The 19,326-nt window shown below is 50.7% G+C and overlaps 1 protein-coding gene and 1 pseudogene across 1 annotated transcript; both read right to left on the bottom strand.

Annotated features, from left to right (window-relative positions):
* Positions 1 to 3,858: 3,858 nt before the first annotated feature.
* Positions 3,859 to 9,598, bottom strand: LOC149354347 (protein regulator of cytokinesis 1-like). Its single transcript, XM_089575968.1, has 2 exons — positions 8,859 to 9,598; positions 3,859 to 3,883 (listed from the first exon to the last, which is right to left on the bottom strand). Exons 1-2 carry the CDS (start codon positions 9,596 to 9,598, stop codon positions 3,859 to 3,861), a joined length of 765 nt encoding a protein of 254 aa, XP_089432094.1.
* A 467-nt stretch (positions 9,599 to 10,065) lies between these two features.
* Positions 10,066 to 16,251, bottom strand: LOC149354346 (uncharacterized; annotated as a pseudogene).
* Positions 16,252 to 19,326: the final 3,075 nt, after the last annotated feature.

Genomic DNA, 19,326 nt, shown 5'->3' with positions numbered 1-19,326 from the left:
ATTGTCTGTTGCTCACTACCCGTCTCGAAAACCAGCTTGTGCCTTTGATTGACTGAAGTATGATTCTGTTATTTTTGACGTTAGGAAATGTCTTGCAAGCAACGGGCAATAAGCTACTCGGTCTGAAATGCTTTTAGGTCTTTAACATCAGGAATGGTCTTATGTATCAGGAATGGTCTTATGTCCTTCCATGCTTCTGGTGCACATGAGTTCACGTGGCACTGCATACTACAAAGAGTTTTAGCCGCATTTTACTTCGACGTTGCTTACAAGGCTGCACTCGCTTCCTTCCTAGTTATGCACGGAATTTCACTGCTCCGGCGCCCCCACTTTGGCCACTAGTACCGATACAGTTGCTCTTCAACAGAATTTCTTAGCCACTTGCACTATCTTATTGAAATTGTTCTCATGGCATACAGTCATAAAAGTTTACTTGATGCAGGTTCGTGGCAAAAAATTCTGCCAGGTCAAGCACACCGGTTCACAATGACCTGAATGCCGCGTATGTTCCATCAGTTGAAACGATACTATACGCACCAATAGTTTACCGCGGAACCACGTCCGCGTCATGTAATACTACATTCACGACTGTACTGATGGGAGCTTCGGTCATGCTTCATTGCTGCTTCACTTTCCGGTAACACCTGCTATCGAGACTGCCAGGGTGACCGTATTTATCGAAAAGCAAGCTATAGTTTGCCTGTTATGCGATAACATAAGGACCCAGTCGGCTCGTTTGACGGCGTCCGGTGTCACACTTGGGCACCGAATGTATCACTAGCCTCGGGTACACGAATGCGACAGAAGTCGACTCCAGTCAACTTTCTGAGGGAAAGAGTAGGTTTTCAGAAGGAAAGGCGTGACTCCTTCTCTACTCCCTTCCTAGACGTTTTTCCTGTTTCCCTCAAAAGGTGGACTGTAGAAGACTTCATGTAAACGCGGCAGCTGTGGCGAAATGTATCATGTCACATGATCTGACATATAACATGGTTCATGTGGAGTCAAGACTCAGCAAAAAGGCTGATCCAGCGTGACATTACGAGACCGGAAGTGACAACCTGAAGTGGCGTCACCAAACCGGATGGGTTCCGACAGCGCGTCAACGCGGGTGGCGTTATGTCTAGATAACGCCAAGTAAACGCTCAGTCGTGCTAAAGGATGTCAACGAGATCATTGAGCTACCGCAAACCAGGCTGGACACTGCCTAGTCGTCCGATAAGTTTTTTCCTATCCGGTCTCTTCCTTAGCGAAAGCCGTGAAACGCGTGGCAACTATTCACGCGACAGCGAGTGGTACGCAACGTTTTTGCTCCAGGTAGCACTGATGCTCAACCTCTTTGTCGCTGTCTATGTCATGCTGCCACATTTGCCATTCCTCCCGCTTTATTTTTGTATAGTTGTCGTAATTCTGCTACTTACGTCTTATCAATGGGGTGCCGTACATTGATGCTGGCGTTCCTTTCCATCGTTGGTTACCTGTATCCTGCCCAGCTATATTATATCTTAAGTCAACTGCGGATTCCGTAATTATACTTATAAGGCTGTGCCTCATCGCCTACACGTTCGTCTTCCACGGTGAAAGCAGAATGCCTGCTCGCCAGCGGAATGCTCGACTGCAGGATCGTTTCTATAACTGATTACTAGATATGTATTTCTTCCGGTCAACCTTTTCGCGTTCCGTTCTCAAATATATGATAATTTTATACGTCACTGTCCGACGGTTACCAGAACTCTCCTTGGCTAACGTCTAACCTAAGGCTAACAGGCTTACTTCGGACCGTCCCAACGCATTTTTCAGCCGATGACTCACTCCATGCATGCAAGGGATCACTTTTCGGGACATCTGGACGCCACTTTTTAAAATATGGCTGCTTGAAAGAGTCACAGGATGCAACAAGCCCTAGGGAGCGGAAGTGGGGCGTCTGTGCCATTGAAGCCTCGTTTAAATGAACCCGACAGCGGCGGGTTGAGTCATGGGATTGAGTTAAGCAAGGTCAGTCCAACTTGACAGTCTGTTTAGGTGAACTCGATTCGAGCGAGCCAACTCTCACGGTGTGCCCAGCGAGGTGCGACCGAGCGAGCGTTACGAGGGGTGTTGATTAAAGATTTCCCCTGACCCACTTCTGTTTATTGCAGAATGCTGAAACCGCAAACATGCAATGATATACGAGGTCTGTTAGAAAAGTATCCGACTTTATTTTTTTTGCGAACACCTGATGGTTATGAAACAAGCGCGCTTACAGCAGCCGACCTTGAACCCTCGTGCGCATGCACGAATTTTTTCCCGCCTGCCGATAGCGTCAGTCGCTGGGAAGCAGCGTTTGAGTGAGGCAGTGCGCAGTGCTCTCGTCGGTTTTTTAGTGCAAGCAAAATGGCGGAGCGAGAGGAGCAGCGCTACTGCATCAAAGTTTGCCAGAAACTTGGCGATAGCCAAGGGGAAACCATTCGAAATGTTCAGACGGCTTTCGGTGATGATGCTATGAGCAGCACACAGATTAAGCAGTGGTGCAACTGGTTTAAAGGCGGCCGCACATCTGTGGAGAGAGAGCCACGCTCCGGTCGGCCATCAACATGCCTAAATTACTAGGTAATTGCCGAAGTGAACTCTGTGGTGATGCGGGACTGTTGTGTGACTATCCGAGAAATTGCGGAAGAGGTGGACATCAGCAATTTTTCTGCACATTCCATTATCACCGAAGATTTGGCCATGGAGAGAGTTGCGGCGAAATTCGTGCCGAAGCTGCTGACGGTGGAGAAAAAGCAGCTTCGTGTTGAAGTCTCATAGGAGATGCTGGATTCCACAAACAGTTACCCTGACTTCACCGACGCCGTAATCACTAGTGACGAGTCTTGGGTGTACAGGTACGACCCGGAAACCAAATCCCAGTCGTCACAGAGGACGCATTCCACGTCACCAAGACCAAAGTCTGCGCCCGCCAAGTGCGCAGCAATGTCAAAGTTTTTCTGACTGCTTTTTTGACTCCCTCTGTGTGGCACACCACGAGTACGCACCCCACAGGATCGAAGAATGACTAAAGAGTACTACAGGGATGTCCTCCATCGCCTACGTGGTGCTGTGCGGCGCAAGAGACCGGAATTGAGGTCAACAAGAAATTGGCGCATCCCTCACGGCATTGCTCCTGCACATTCCTCGCATTTGATTCAGACTTTTCTGGCGAAAAACCAGACTCCTGTAGTTCAACAGGCTCCTTACTCTCCTGATATGTCCCTCTACGACTTCTGGCTGTTTCATAAAATCAAGAGGCCATTGAAAGGAGCGCGATTTCAGAAAAGAAAGGACATTATGGCTGCAACGACAGCTGAGCTAAATTCCATTCCGAAAAGGGCCTTTTCGGAATACTTCCAACAATGGCAGCACCGCTGGGAGATGTATATGGAGCCCCAAGGAGACTACTTTGAAGGTGATTAGGTTTCCAACGCTCCAGTTATGCCAGTTTTTTTTCTTCGGCCAAAGGTCGGATACTTTTCTAACAGACCTCGTACGTCTGTGTAGGTTACGTGCCAATTTTCAAACATGAACAGGTTAACGGTCTTTTTTTTAGAGGTGCTGAAGTGGGGCTAGGTAGGATAACGTGCCTAGTATCATATATAGAAGTCGTCAAGTTCCTTTACATGAAAGGCCACAAGGCAGACGTTCGATAAGATAAAAAGAGGTTTTTGGGAAGATTGCCCATCTAATGATGTAATCAATAAGCGGTATAATCAATTCAAATCTGCTCATACTTCCGTGGAAAGTGTACCAATGGCAGTGTCCCCACTCCGCTATCAATGAATGTGCCATCTACCAAGTTGAGGCCGCCATTTTATGAAATCGCCGCGCAACCGTTCAAGACCTCGCTCAATATATCACGATTATGTGAGGTCTGCACAAAAATTCATTCAAGACCATCATCATATGTGTAAGGTGTCAGCTGGCTTGGTTTCTGGGCTGCGGTGCACACTTTTTCAGCAGGAGCGAGCCGAATGTTGCCAGGCTCTACTGACGATGTGGCATGGAAACCAGGGGGATTTTTTCAACAGCCTGATCACCCAGGATGAAAGCTGGGTCCATCACTATAATCCGGCAACTAAAGTACAGCCGATGCAATGGAGGCATCCAGACTCACTGCCTCCAAAGAAGGAACGTGCACAACCATCCGCTGGAAAGGTCATGCTCACAGTATTAAGGGACCACCACGGAGAAGCCTCGATGGATTCATTAGCTAAAGGTACGGCGATTACTGGGGCATACTATGCATACTATGCTTCGTTGCTGCAGAAATTGTGTGCGGCCATCAAAACCAAGATTCTGTCATTCTCCAAAGTTGTCTACCTTCTGGCCTTCTGCAAGACAATGTCACAGTTCACAGCTCACATTTTCCCCAGATGAAAGCACTGTGCTGCGGGTTTGAAATTCTACCACATCCCTCCTATTCATCCCATGTCGCACCATGGGACCTCCACTTCTTTCCAAAAATGTCATTTTTGAAGGTCAAGAATTTCCTAGGTTATGAAACTAATTTCCGAAGTCACAACGTGGTTTCACAGCAACCTGTAGACTTCTACAAGAGAGGCGTTTACAGTAGCATAAAGAGGTGGGAGAGGTGTGTGTCCACGGTGGAAGCTATGTAGAGAACGACTAATAACTGTGCCAAGTTTCATTGCTCTCAGTCCGAAGGAAGTGGGCCAGAAGAAATCTTTAATGAAAACTCCTGGTAAACCGGCTCCCGCTTCTGTTCTCCGCTGCAGGAAACGCTTTCCCCTAGCGTGAGAGAGGATTCAGTTAATTTAAGGGAGGGGGGGGGGTCTGCGAGTCAACCCACCGCTTGCGGAGGAGTTGAAGGGTCGAGTCCATTCGACTCCCCTACAACTTAAGAAAGCAGCGGCTTTGCGCCGTCAAAGGGCCCCCTCCCGCTAATGACGTTGGCCGATTCTCACGACCCTGCCAGCGTGACAATGCAGTAAGCGACGCCAATATATAGAGATGGGTCTATTCGGGACCACAGAGGGAAGGGATTATCCAGGTCCATCTACCACTCCATGCTTTGCCACACTAGCAGGGTCATGAGAATCGGCCGACGCCAGTGGCTGGAAGAGGGTCCTCTGACGGGGAAAAGACGCTGCGTTCTTGAGTTGTATCCGACTATACCGAACTCGGCGGCGATTACATTTCATTTCATTTATTTCACGCACTGAAGTGCATGAGGCGGCGAGAAAAAAAAATCTCGCTTGTCGGCAGCTTGACAAGCTCGCACCCCGTAATACATAGGGGCAGGGCAGACAGTACAAGCGGTACGCGAAAGAGAAACTGTACAATTATTGAACATAACTGTCAGAGAAAAAAAATCATTTGATACTCAGAGACATAACAGGATTCTATAAATACAGCAGTAACATACAAAATTGATGGAGCAAAAAAAAGTCGCTAGTCCTTCACTGCGATGTTACAAAAGATTTTTAAGTAAAGAACCGCAATACATAGGGCATATACAACCACGTCTACGTGCATCAGAATACATGCGAGATAATACTGCCAAGCAGTGATGACTGCAGTCTGGAGAGCAGGAATATGGTGGAAATGGCTTCCAAACGAAACTCTTTATTTGGGCTGACTTACGCCCGTAAATAGCTGAATGAGTCGGCAGCGGCGTAGCAACAAGCATGCTCGGTTGTCGTCGAAAAGAATGCCCGCCGCTCTCGGCCTTGCTGAATCTAAAGCTGACAGCGAACTTTAGAGATAAAGCGTGCAAAGTTACTAGAACATTCTGAAACAACGTAGAAGCGGCTTCGCCTGGATGCGATCAATCGATGTAAATCTGGTCACTTCTTGCATGACCAAAGTGATAAAGCGGCGTGCCGGCTGCTTTGAAGAAAAAACACACTGCGAAGATTCGCGGCACTACTCCCCTCTCAAAGAAGCACCGGCCCGATGCTTTAAAACACAAGGCGACTGGAAACAAAGGGATTGTGCGAAAATAAACACCGAGTGTGGAAACAACGCCATTTAGGGTGCATAATAGGGCTTTAGACAGCCGACATGGACAACTTCTGGTCGTACACGGCGTCGCTGGGATGCAGTCATTTCGTCAGGGACGATTTCATAGTCCAGTTCACCTAGCTGACAAAGAACCTTGTACGGGCCGAAATAGCGGCGTTTTCACTCAATCCGCGGCGGCGAATGGGCTACCAAACCCAGACTCGGTCTCCTGGCTTGTATTCCGCGTTGCGTCTTCGTAGGTTGTAGCGTCTGGCGTCGGTCCGCTGCTGGTATTGAGCCGTAATCGGGCAAGTCCTCGAGCTGCTTCTTCGCGTTAAAGGTAGGCGGCGACATCGACGTTATCTTCGGTAACGTTGGGAAGCAAGGCGTCCAGGTGTTCCGACCTAAGCGAAGGGTCAAGGCGGCGGCGTTCCTCGGCGCGTTTCGCGATTTGAAAACACGCGATGGAATCGGGTCAGTACGAGTGGTGGGAATGGCCAAAAACATTTTGAACCATGCGCCGTAGCAAGCAAAATGTCAGTTGGTCGCAGCTTCCTCATGTCTTGTACTCTTCAATACAAATACTCATCTCCCGAGCACAGAAGCACAAGTACCCCACAATGCACCACGCGCAAAACACAAAGCTCTCATGCACAGACAAAAAGTGACAGGAAAATAAAAATGTCGTAAGAAAACTTGCACACGCCGGTATTCACTGAGATTTTCCCGCTTCGTATGTTCAGGAGACCTTTCCACGTTTCTCGGCATACTTTTCGTCTCTGCACTCTCTTGCACACAACAGATAGCATGCACACTTCTAGGCGACTTCGGATGTGTCTCGTTCCAGATGCTCATGCGGGTGAGCGCCTTCGAGGAAAGTGAAAAATTTCGTGCCCTCGGGCTCACTCTTCAAGCCTGGTCGTCAGGCATTAGGGTGACTCGATAAATTATGCGTGCGGTTAACGCCGCCACTGTTGTGCAGTAGAACAAGAAGAGGGACGCAGTAGAGTTCCGACAAGTTAAAGATCCGAGGCAGTAAACAAACAAGGGCAGAAAGAGCGTGAGGCCACAAAAAAAGTGAAAAATACGGGAGCCAGCGGTCAAGAACGAACACAGAGAGTTATAGCATAGCGCGATTCGCGACCTCACAGGAAGAATTTGGCGGCGGACTTTCACAAGGCACAAACTGCGCATGCGTCTCCTTACCGCGAAAAGGCGGCACCTGCGCAGTTGGGGGCACGTGTTAGCGCACACTTTCTGCTGCACCGCTGAGTTGGCTCCCCTGTCAAGTTGACCGCCGTGAACTGAAACTCTGTAGCGCCAGGATGCAAGAGCGGACATACAAGACAGAATCCAGAGGTGGAAACGAGATGAAAAGATGCATTGTTTAGATTGTTTAGAAACGTGTTGTCTTTAACTGTTTACACTCTCCATGGATCTAATTTGTATTATATGCTTTGTCTGTGTTCTTGTTTTCATTATGTATTTATTGTATACCACCCTGCTAAAATCCCCAGAGGGGATTGCAGTATTGATAAATAAAAAATAATTGATAAATAAATAAAAACACCTAGAACGGGAGGATGCAGATGAAAGGAGCAAACCACCAACGACAGGAGGGAACTCTGGCATGTTCCTAATCAAGGCTGACGGATGCGACATGCGCCGCAGCGATAAAAGTGGCGCGAACGCAGCAAATTCACCCTCTTTGGCAAGCACTGAAATGAGTCTCTCAGCAGTTTCTTCTTTTACATGCGTTGGTCGTGTTCATTGGGGATGAATGCTGGCAGCTTTGCCAATTTTTTTTTGCGCGTGCATCACGCGCTATTTTGGCGTAGCGTTGGCAAACTTCGTGAAAAAACTCGTCCGCAGCAGCAATAGGAAGTTTATCGCACTGCCACAGTTTCGCGCTCTGGCGTAGCATTCCGACTGCTGCAGTGTGGAAGGATGGCGTCCCGGTGGGTGGAAGAAAAGGGAGAATTCCTTAGCGTAAAAAATGTGAGGACTTGGTTATAGCGTGGTCGCAGGCGATGTATACTGAGTGTGTACGGCTGAAGCGCTCAGTGGTACCAGTTAGTGTGCAGGCGGTAAGCAGTAGTGGTGCGGCGGACAATCTGTATTTGATGAGGGGCGCTTCGATTACTTCAGACAAGAACACTCGCCCTCTGCGGCTGAGAAGTTCCGCTGGCTCGCCGTAACGGAATACCAGGTGTTGCAGAATGCGCGACGCCGCGTAATAGGCCGCGGCTGCCGGCAGCACTGCGGCTTCGACATAACTGTTAGGCATAACCACTCAGGTCGTCAACAGCCACAATTATTAAGCGACTGCCGGCGGCAATGAAGGGAAGTGGTCCATACAATACGATACCGAAGCGATCAAAAGGACGGGCAGGATAAAAGGGGTCGCTGTAATGGACAAACACAGCGCGGAGAAAACTTGAGCTGCTGGCAATTTTCACAGGTCCCTCCAATATGAACGGGATATTTCCAATATGAACGGGATAGTTCTTCAGTAGACTGCCTATCCATTAACACAAAAAATTTAGGTGTAAGTATGAACTTGCACACGTATTTATGTGATCATACGGGACAATTGACTCGTGCACGCACGAACGCACGCGCACACACACACACACGCAACACGCACACACACACGCACGCACGCGCACACACACGCACGCACACGCACACACGCACGCACGCGCACGCACACACACACACACACACACACACGCACGCACGCGCACGCACACATACACCCACACACAGCCGCCGCGGTGGCTCAGTGGCTATGGTGCTCGGCTGCTGGCCCGAAAGACGCGGGTTCGATCCCGGCCGCGGCGGCTGAATTTCTTTGGTGGAGAAATTCGAGGCCCGTGTACTGTGCGAAGGTGAGAAGGTCATCTTTCGTGCGTTCGATGAACTCCTTGACGCGCTCCTTCTTCATCCTCTCGTACACTTCAAGCTGCTGCTTCAGCGCTGATATGGTGCCGAGAGTGATGCCGGTATGCGAGCGCTTGAATTGCTCCTGCTCATGCTGCGGTATGTCGAGCCTCTCCCAAAACAAGGCTACCCGCTCCATGAGTGCGGCGTGCTCATTGATACGGTCCGCTTCGAGGATCTTCACCCGCTGCAGATATGCTTCCAGGAACTCCATGTTTTCGTCAGACAGCACGAAGTCGTCCGCACTGTCGACGATCTGCCGTTCCAAGCCTTCTTCAGCAGACACGCCCAGAAGATCCAATTTTGAGACTATCTCTCGGCGTATTCCCGAGAGCTTGCAGTTTCGTATGGCCTTTTCCTGCCTGAGCGCAGCCACGCGGAGGCTCAGTTCGAGCAAGTCCCCTTCCGACAGCAGAGAGGTACCCCCACAGGACAGGACGTGGCGTTTTTCCGCCAACCTGCGGCACAGCTCCTCCTCCTCTTCTCTCAATTTGCGAGTCTCTCTTCTTCGTGACTCTTTCTGTTGTCGGAGGTTCGCCACAAGATCTCTAATTTCGATTTCCCTATCCAAAATGGGCATCTCTTCGGGCGGCAGTTTACAATCCTTGCCTAGTTGCTCTGCCAGTGTCAGTGCATCAGCAGTGCATTTCTGTATATTTTCTACAATCCTCCTCTTCATGTCTATTTCTCCATCATACATATCATTTAGAAGATGCAGGACGTGAGACTTCGTTTTCAGAAGCCTGCTCCGGATGGCCTCACTTTTCATTCCCATTTCAAGCCATAGTTTCATCAGTATGTCGATCTTGTCGACGATGTCCGCATTTATATCGTTTTTTATCTCGTCGCATAACGCTTTCACGCCTTTTTGGCGACGTTCTTCGGGTGAATCCATTCCAAACCAAGCAGCAGCGTTCGAAAATTGCCAAATTCGTTTTGACTGTCTTGACGCAAGCAGACGCAAGTTTCTCAAGCGCAGTCTGGCACAGTTTCGCGCTCTGGCGTAGCATTCCGACTGCTGCAGTGTGGAAGGATGGCGTACCGGTGGGTGGAAGAAAAGGGAGAATTCCTTAGCGTAAAAAATGTGAGGACTTGGTTATAGCGTGGTCGCAGGCGATGTATACTGAGTGTGTACGGCTGAAGCGCTCAGTGGTACCAGTTAGTGTGCAGGCGGTAAGCAGTAGTGGTGCGGCGGACAATCTGTATTTGATGAGGGGCGCTTCGATTACTTCAGACAAGAACACTCGCCCTCTGCGGCTGAGAAGTTCCGCTGGCTCGCCGTAACGGAATACCAGGTGTTGCAGAATGCGCGACGCCGCGTAATAGGCCGCGGCTGCCGGCAGCACTGCGGCTTCGACATAACTGTTAGGCATAACCACTCAGGTCGCCAACAGCCACAATTATTAAGCGACTGCCGGCGGCAATGAAGGGAAGTGGTCCATACAATACGATACCGAAGCGATCAAAAGGACGGGCAGGATAAAAGGGGTCGCTGTAATGGACAAACACAGCGCGGAGAAAACTTGAGCTGCTGGCAATTTTCACAGGTCCCTCCAATATGAACGGGATATCCAGCACGGAGAGAAAGTCGTATCATTTCATTATTTCTCCACCAAAGTTCAAAATTACTCTTGCACATTTAAAACAAGAGCAAAACAAGTTACGAAACCTAGAATTTGTTTGTCGCCCATTATTACGGAGTAACAAATAATGGAATGCTCAAACTTTGTTTACTTTCATATCTGAGGGTCCTGTACAGGCGTTAGCAAAAAAGGAGACCACGGGAACGGTGAAAGAACTGCATGTCAGTGCTATCTAACGGGGCGCGTGTTGTCGGGATTAGTTCTTATATGAGCAGGGCCCACCCTATAATATGCTGGCCAGTCCGCCCACGAGCACGGTGTAAGAATATATTTAGGTGCTGACACTGCGCCCGGCGGCGCGACCAGACTGTGTTCGCTCTTCCTTGCGCTTCTCTCGAATGCGGACAGATGGCACCAGGCGATGGGGTCTTGTCTGGTCGCCAAGTTGCGGCGGCGGTAATGCCGGTGTTACGCGATAGTTCGGTGCCGCGGCCTGTATATGGGCATTGTTAAGTTCGGCAAAGCGCAGGAGGATCGAAAATGCAGCCGACACTGAATAATTTTAGGCTACTTCGTGTTTTACTTGGTGGGACTGCATGAATGGATGGAACAGCAGCGAGGACGCGGCCCTGCGATCCTTCCAAGCTCGTCATCGAAATGCGTTCATTGCAAAGTTTTTTTCGTTCATCCGCAAGTATGCTGAGAGCGTAGTTAACTATACTGACTCCTAAAGGGACTCTGAAATGGTTTCTTCAATCATATTTTATTGGAACAACTCTGCAGAGGTAGTCTCAGCGAGTATTCTAATCTGATTCAGAAAGCTGCGCGTGGAACCAATAATTTACAAACAATTTTTCAAACTTGCCGCTCACAGCCGATTAGGGCGACACCTCACCGCGCGTTTTTAGCCGCCCCTACCACATGACGTAAACTGGGCAGCCTTGGCCATGGACTGGGCGACCCTTATCATTGGCTCTGCCCAATGACGTCACGCGCAATTTTTGCAATAATTCATTTGAAACTGAGCACTGATGCTCCTTGAAATACTATTTTATTGATTGCTTACTATTTTTTAAAACACACGTATACAGAGGTAAGAATCAAGCGCATTTCTTGAAATTAATGTAGTACTTCCGGTGGAGAAGAAAATCCGTCTGCTTACAAAAGCACATGTTCTCGTCAAATCTTTTCGCCCGCCTTTGCGAGTTTCCTAGCTGCGCCGATGAGTCGTTGCCTTGTGGGTCTCGGTATGGCGTGTACTGAAAGGCTCGAAGCCCATCTCAGCGGTGGCTGCACGCAGCCGCGCTTCGAGCTCCGGATCCATGCCGTTCGAGCAGCAAGCAGGAGACACATATGTGCGAAAACTTGGCCGGCGCGCCGCACCGATCGTCATCAGAAAGACTGCCGGCTATACTCGAGCAGCGACAAAGCATGCCTGCTTATGTTGGGAGCTTTCGGCAACGACACCGCTCGCGGGCTCTCCGAGCGACTGACTGAAAACTTTATGTATAAAATATGTACAGGGAGTGAGGGGATCGGTCCTTAAGGGTCAGTCCCTAACAAACGGTAGGTGGGCTGCTCATTACAGGAGCCCATTGGCTGTAGCTGCTGCTTGGGCGCGCCCGACCAGGGCCTTTTGGCTCGCCAGGTCAGAGCAGCCGAGCAGGGCCGCCTTCCAGTCCTCCCGGGTAGGGTTGGGGATAGGGGGAAGGTGCGGGGTTGATTGGCATGCCCACACCATGTCGTAAAGGTCCAAAGACTTTTTCCCTACAGTGCGGGCACTCCCCTGTGCACGCAGGGTCGAAATGTTTGATGACTGCCGGGCACAGCAGTGTTTTAGTATAAAGGCGAAGAAGTAAGCGCTCCTCCGCCTTCGTGAGGCCCTTGATGGGCTTAGGGAAGATTGCATGGCCGAATTGGTAATATTGGATGATTTCCTTGAAGGTAAAAGCCGGATTTGGGTCGTTGTCCGCATCGGGGGGAGGCGAGGGTGATGCCCGGAGAGTGAGCGCGCGGGCAGCGGCGTCGGCTGCTTCGTTGCCCTCGAGACCCGTGTGCGCGGGAGTCCATACTATTGTGCGGGACGCGGGAGCCCCCAGATAATTGCTGTTCTGAAGTATTCGGTATGCCAAATAGGGAATAAAGCCCATTTCGATGTTCCTGCAGGCCCCTCGCGAGTCGATAATGATGACCCGCGAGTCCTGATCGGCCGCGGCGAGCGCGATTGCCACGGATTGCCACGGCGAGCGGATTGTCCCTTCCCGGCGCCGTTCCTCGTTTCATTTTACTCAAGGCCGCCTTCAGGTCGTGGAGCCGGAACGGTTGATCCAGTTCCGCGTTCTCGGAACCTGCATACGAGTACGCTGTCCCTCGGGGGCCCTGTTGGATGCAGAGGTATTGATCGCGTAATTTGCATGCTAATTTTGAGGTATCTCCGCTGAAGCTATGGATAGCCTGTTGAAGATGTTTTTGTGTCTCGGCTCTGGTTTTAGTCGGAGCGATCAAGGCTCGAAAGAGACGCCAAGTGCTGCGGCTAGACATCTGTCTAGCGGCCGTACTGCAGCGGTCCACCCAATTCGAGTCGGCGAGCTGGGCCGCATAATCAGCCGCTCGCTGGGTGAGCTCGGCGATGCGAATTTTGAGTTTTCGATTATGTTTTTGGCGGCGCCATCTGCGGACGAGGCTGTGCCGCGCCTCCCAGAGGTGCATGAGGTGGTTGTCCACCTCCAGCGTGGCCTCTAATAGTTGAACTTGAGGTTCTACCGAATGAAGATGTGTAACCAATTCTTGTGACCACGCGTGGTAGCCTTGTTCGTGAATAGGGGCCGAATTAGTGTAGGTGTGCCGGAACTTTGTCCAGTCAGGCAGGCGGGCTTGGGCGTGAGATTTTGCGACTGGTTTGGTTCTGACGCTGGTGTTGAGTATACAGTGGTCACTGCCGAGGGTTTCCTCGGTGTTGGTCCATTCTGCGTGTCTTATGTTTTTGGTGAAGGTAAGGTCCGGACACGTGTCCCGAGTCACGGAGTTACCCACCCGCGTTGGGTGTGCAGGGTCGGTGTGAATGGTCAGGCCCAGCGTGGACGCAAGTTCCGCTAGCTTGCGTCCGCGCTTCTCTTCACGCACGTACCCCCAGAGTCTGCAATGAGCGTTGAAGTCACCCACGATCACCAGGGGGTCCCTGCCCGCAGCTTTCAGGGCGCGAGTGTAGAGGGCTGCGAAAGTAACACTTTTATCTTGGGTGAAGAATAGATGTTAAGTATATGTAAGGGTGCGTTTTTTTTCTTAAGCGGAATAAGAGTGACCATCACATAGGAGTATGCAATACTGAGGTCCAAATCAACCAAGTTGGCTGTGTAATTTTTGTGCACGCAGATACAGGTAGAGGGGTCTTGCTGGAACGTAACAATTTGTAAGAGTTGCGCCGCTCCCTGGCTCCTGTAGGGCAACCACAGCAGGAAGTGAATCGAATGTTGACAGGAAGAGCCGGAGGTTCGCCCGCTTGGCGCGGGAACGGAATCCCCGGCAGTTCCACTGGGTAATTTGGATGGGGGTGTCCGAATTGGTATGAGGAGAGCGCCTAATTTGAGGCCTGTGCGCCATGGTCAGTTAAATGAGAGGGCGACTGTAGGGACGCTTCTCCAGAGCCCATACTCGCGGTGAGGGGGCCATCCTCTATTCCAGAGAGCGAGGAGCCGTCATCGTCTTCTGCCAAAGTTTCCATGGCGCGACGCGAGGTTTTGGGATAGCGGCCAGACACGTCTTTGATTAGACCGCCGACTCGTCGGACGCCTCGCGAAGATTGTGCGATGTGCTGTGCGACGATTGTGGGTACAATTTCTGTAATTTTTGCGATTGCGGAGGTGACTGCTGCGGAAATTTCACTTTCTATGGCATTGAAACGGGCGTTCATGCGGGCCTCTAGACGGACCTCAAGTGCAGCTTCCGCGTTCAGTGCTGCGTTCGATGCCGCGGGCTCACTCTCCATTGTCTCGGTAGCGGGTTGCGAGGGGGGAGCGATAAGCTGTTTTGATTGCGATTCTAGGAGCGAAATTTTCTGGAGCAGCATCTCAATTTTGCCCTCAAGAGCTGCTATTTTGATTTGCTCGGCACTGCATGCCGCAGGGGGGCAGGTGGGAGGGGAGGAGGAGGCAGCCCTGTCCGTACCGCTCACCTGCGTTCCATATTTCACGGCGTTGACCCAGGCGCCGGGCTTGTTGTGGGGTGGCGCTGTCGGCTGCTTTACAGTGTCGCCGTGTAGTGGCGGCTGCGTCGACGGGCTGCGTCTTTTTGTTTTTTTTTGTTGCGCCAACATTACCTCCGGCGTTCGTGCCAATGCAAAGAGTTCCTTGTGTTTTACGGAGGCCAGGTTCACAAAGCCCTTCGTCATGAGGCGGTCATTCAGGTGGTACATGCTCACAACACAAGGTCTATCAATGCAGTTTGAGGAGAGAATGTCAACATTCACTTCGTCATTTGAAGTCTTCCAAGACTTGGTATCTGGGGGTGGTGCAGGATTTTGTTTCTTTCCCTGTCGCCGGCGCTTGCGTGATCTGTACTCCCGCTGAACGGACGCCCTTTGTGAAGTTCGCTTGCGGCTTTGTTTCGTCTTCCCGCGCACCTGGGTTGTGGGGACCCAATCCTCGCTGCAGCAGCTTGAAGTGGAAGGAGAAGAGGAAGAGGTGTCAAACCCCGTTTTCTTAAGCGGCTGGACTTGGATGACCTGGTTGGATGACCTCGAGGAGCACTTCGGGTTCCAAGATCCTCGCCGTGTCGTCATCACACGCGGCAGGGTACAGCGGCCTTTGCGGAGAATCTTGGGGCATTTTGACCGAGCCCCTCAAGCGTTGTGGAAACTGGCATACGAACCCCGAGGCTTCAGGTCACGGGACTCTGGGTTCACATGCACCACGCGCGAAACTGTCACAGGCACACAGGAAATCTCTGCCACGGTCGGCATGGACTTCACAGGTTGTGGTTGGAGAGTGAAGCTCTTAGTGGTTGTCTGCCTCAGCGAACCTGAGGAAACCCCAGGAACAGCGGGAGACGTCAAGGAGGTGGCTGACTTTTGAACAGGTACCGGCTTTGTGACAACGGGTGCCACAACAGGTACTACCTGTTGTCCTGGTTTCAGGGCTTTCTCGACGACTTGACCTGTTTTATTAATGTACCGAATTGCACGTGGCATGAAACACAGCTGCTTTTCTGCTGAAATGCTGCCTTTAGTGGTTGGCGCTGGTCCCAATGGCGCCAAGATGACCTTGTCACTATCTGTGACACATTTTACTCTGATCGCCCTGTAGCTACATGGCATTGTTGGCCCACTAATGGAAACCTTAAGCTGTTCTGGAAGTGTGTCGGGCTTCGAAGGTGTGGCACCAGAACCAGTTTGTCCACCTGTCAGGACTGTGGCAGTGCCAGATGATTCGTTACTGGCACTGGTGGTAGGAGGTGTAAGTTGTTTGTTGCATCGAAGGATGTTAGGCTTGATTTTTTGAGGAACAGGCACATCCGGCGGTGGGTGTGGTGATAGTGATCTATCACTGTCTGCATCCCGGTAATGAAGCGTGCTTATATCTCTTCCATCCCAATGTAGTTTGATGACCTCGTCTACGGCAAAATTGCTTGAGATGTCGTTCTCAACCAAGAATGTTTCAATTCCAGCCTTCACTTGGTCAGAAGTAATCATCGGAACCTCGTCTGACGTTGTGACAATGCGACGAACTGGTCTCTGTTCTGGTTTTGCAGCCATTCTATGGAACAAAGTTAATACTACAAGTATGCCCTTTCTGAGAGATATGATTGCGTATTTTCACTAGATTATGCACAAAACACAATTAATCAACTCGCTGGGCTACTTTTGTGTAGTCTAGAGGCAAGACCATGACAGCAATCTTGATCACAACAACCGTCTATTTGGACGATGCACTGAGTAATGAAACCTCCACCATCTAGGCTGAACACGGCTTGGCCTGTTTCTTCTTTTCTTGAGATAATGATGATATCAACTTTATTTTCCGCCAGATAAGGAAGCCCCCTACTCCCCGTCTCCGGCACGCAGGCCTTGGTGACGGGGGCTGGGACCTCCGCGATTAGAAGCAGGCGAAGGGGTCTTGATTCCTCGCGGCTTCTTGCGCCAGGCGGATGCCTTGTTGCTGTGAAGCAGGGGCCTCGCTCCGCAGCAGGGCTTCCCAGGTTTCTCTACAATTTATGTTTTCGTTAGCCCCTGGGGAGCTAGCGCATTCCCAGATTATGTGGTCGAGGGTCCCTCTCGCCCCACAGTGCTTGCACTTATCGCTTTCTTTGTTATCTCTATGAACATGATTTGCCCAGAACGGGTTTATGAAGTTCCCAGCTTGGAGGCGTCGCCATGCGATTGCCTCCCTATTGTTTAGACTTTTATCCGGTGGTGGCACCAGTCTCCTCTATAACCTATAATTTTCAACAACTTCCGTATAATTTTGCAGACGCTCGTCCATGTTCCGGCAGTCGGGCGGCTCCACAGCTACCCGGAAGCAGAGAGCTCGGGCTAACTCGTCGGCCGCGTCGTTGCCAGGAATGGACGCGTGTGCGGGAGTCCAAATTAGGCTAACTTTTCTGTTTAGCTGTCTACTGGCCAGAATCTTGCCGTTTCCGGCGAGATCCTACCCTTTCCAAAATTATAGATGGCCGTTTTGCTATTGCTAATTATAAAATTGGCTTCCGTTCCAACGCAAGCGAGCGCTATCGCAACTTCTCCAGCTGTTTCCGCGTTGCGGCTTCTAATGGTGGCTGCCGATACGGGGGCACCTCGGCCGTCGACCACTGAGGCGACCGCCGCACCCGACTTGCCACTTGCTGCGTTCACTTACGCAACGGACTTGCTGTCCATCAGATCGAAGCGTCTGATTAGTGCTTCTGCTCTTTTCTCCGTCCTTTAAGTGATGAATATGGGATACATGTTACGAGGGAGTGGGGGAATGATTAGATTTTCTCGGCAGTCCTGGGGAATGCTCGATTTGACTTGTAGTCCCCTATCTGTTTGCAGGCATTGAGAGTGCTGATGCTGACGTAACAGTGGAGATGTGCGATTACTTCTTCCTTGTGATCAGTACATCGTAAAGTCACCGTGTAGGTATCAATCACCGCGTCTATGGTGTCCCAGTACACCGTGTTGCAGTCTGCATATTAAACAAAAAAACGCTCTGTTTGCTTCAGAAGATAAAATGTGTTCAGGTTAGGATGAGCAAGACGTCCTCCGGTCTTCACATTTGTGTAAGCTGCTTCAGTAAGAGATATTTTTGAATATGAAGGCCGATGAGCAAATAGAGCAACTGGCTACTTTTCAGATTCTTTTTGCACAAAAAACCGGTGACATAGTAAAGAATGCAGTCCGCAACTTGCCCTCCGTCCGATTTGGAACAGAAAACACTGAAAAATTTAGCCTAAAAAGGCACTGAATGAGGGGCTTTACCCAACCCTGCTCCGCAGCGCCCCGCGCCGCTCTCCGCCGCGGCGGGCGGTCAGTGTCAACATCTAAATTATTCTTACACCGTACCCACGAGTATCCGTTGGACACAAGCCGCAAGGGACCACTCTTCACTTTCCCGGCGGCAGGCTATCCGGCAAAATCTCGCACGCACTCAAGAAATTCCATTCGATGTTTTGCAGCGTAAGTGCAGTTATGAACAAAATTTTGCGAGACGCCTGAGCGGCGTTTTGAAGCTGCCTCTGCGCCCTTAAGAGGCGCAGTGGCCAGGTCGACGCTGCGCTGGCCGATCACTAGGCGAATGCGCGTCCTATGTTGGTCCCCTTGCCTGTCTGCTAGCTCGATTGGCTTGAGAAGGTGCTCTTTGCGAGCTTGGCCGCGGTCGGCCGTTTTTCGCTGCTCGCGCTCGTCAGCAGCCATATGGCCGCCATATACAGGGTGTCCCAACTATCTTGGACCAAGGTTCATAAAAAAACTAAGCGTTCTTCAGAAATGAAATCGCGTGGATGTTGTTGAGGTTTATCTAAAGTTACAGTACCATTTTTTCGGTTCTCCTATTTGAATAATTAGTCGAGATAAATAAATTAACTTTTTAAATATAGCTTGAAACGTTCAGGCGTCAATAGGAAAGTTGTGGAGCTCCACAAATAACGTCCAACCCAGGCACTTCCAACGAGATAGACTTAGCGTGGCCGTTTTTCGGGAAAAACGAAAGCCCGCGGAGTTTAAGAAATACCACGTGACAGAGCGCTCCGTGCGCCCGGATGCGCCGCGATTACAGCGCTCTTATCCGTGCTTTGTAAGAAACATCACCCGCTTCGGCTCTTTCGTGCTGCCCAAGACAGGGCTTCGCGATGTGCTTGGTTCCAAGATAAGCGCCAGTGGGTTCGGGCGGGAGTTGAAAGGAAGCGCGGCTTCCGTTTCTGAGGGCAATAACTGCACACTCACGTTAACAGAATGCATGCGGAAGAACGATGACAATCTCAAGAGTTTGAATTTGGGAGCAAGATCCCAACAAGCAAACACGCATATAACAAGCCTGATAACGTCTTGTGAATTACGCTGAAAAACAGGAGCCGCGCTTTCATTCCATTGCCGCCCGTACCCACCGGCGCTTATCTTGGAACCAAGCACATCGTGAAGCCCTGTCTTGGGCAGCACGAAAGGGCCGAAGCGGGTGATGCTTCTTACAAAGCACGGATGAGAGCGCTGTAATCGCGGCGCATCCGGGCGCACGGAGCGCGCTGTCACGTGGTTTTTTTTAAACTCCGCGGGCTTTCGTTTTTCCCGAATAAAAACGGCCACGCTAAGTCTATCTCGCTGGAAGTACCTGGGTTGGACGATATTTGCGGAGCTCCA

This window comes from Amblyomma mixtum, chromosome 3 (genome assembly GCF_055824585.1).
Source record: "Amblyomma mixtum isolate Tamu chromosome 3, ASM5582458v1, whole genome shotgun sequence".
In the NCBI taxonomy this organism is placed as follows: domain Eukaryota; kingdom Metazoa; phylum Arthropoda; class Arachnida; order Ixodida; family Ixodidae; genus Amblyomma; species Amblyomma mixtum.
The sequence above is the reverse complement of the archived record's forward strand: the minus strand, read 5'-3'. Positions and strand labels throughout refer to the sequence as shown.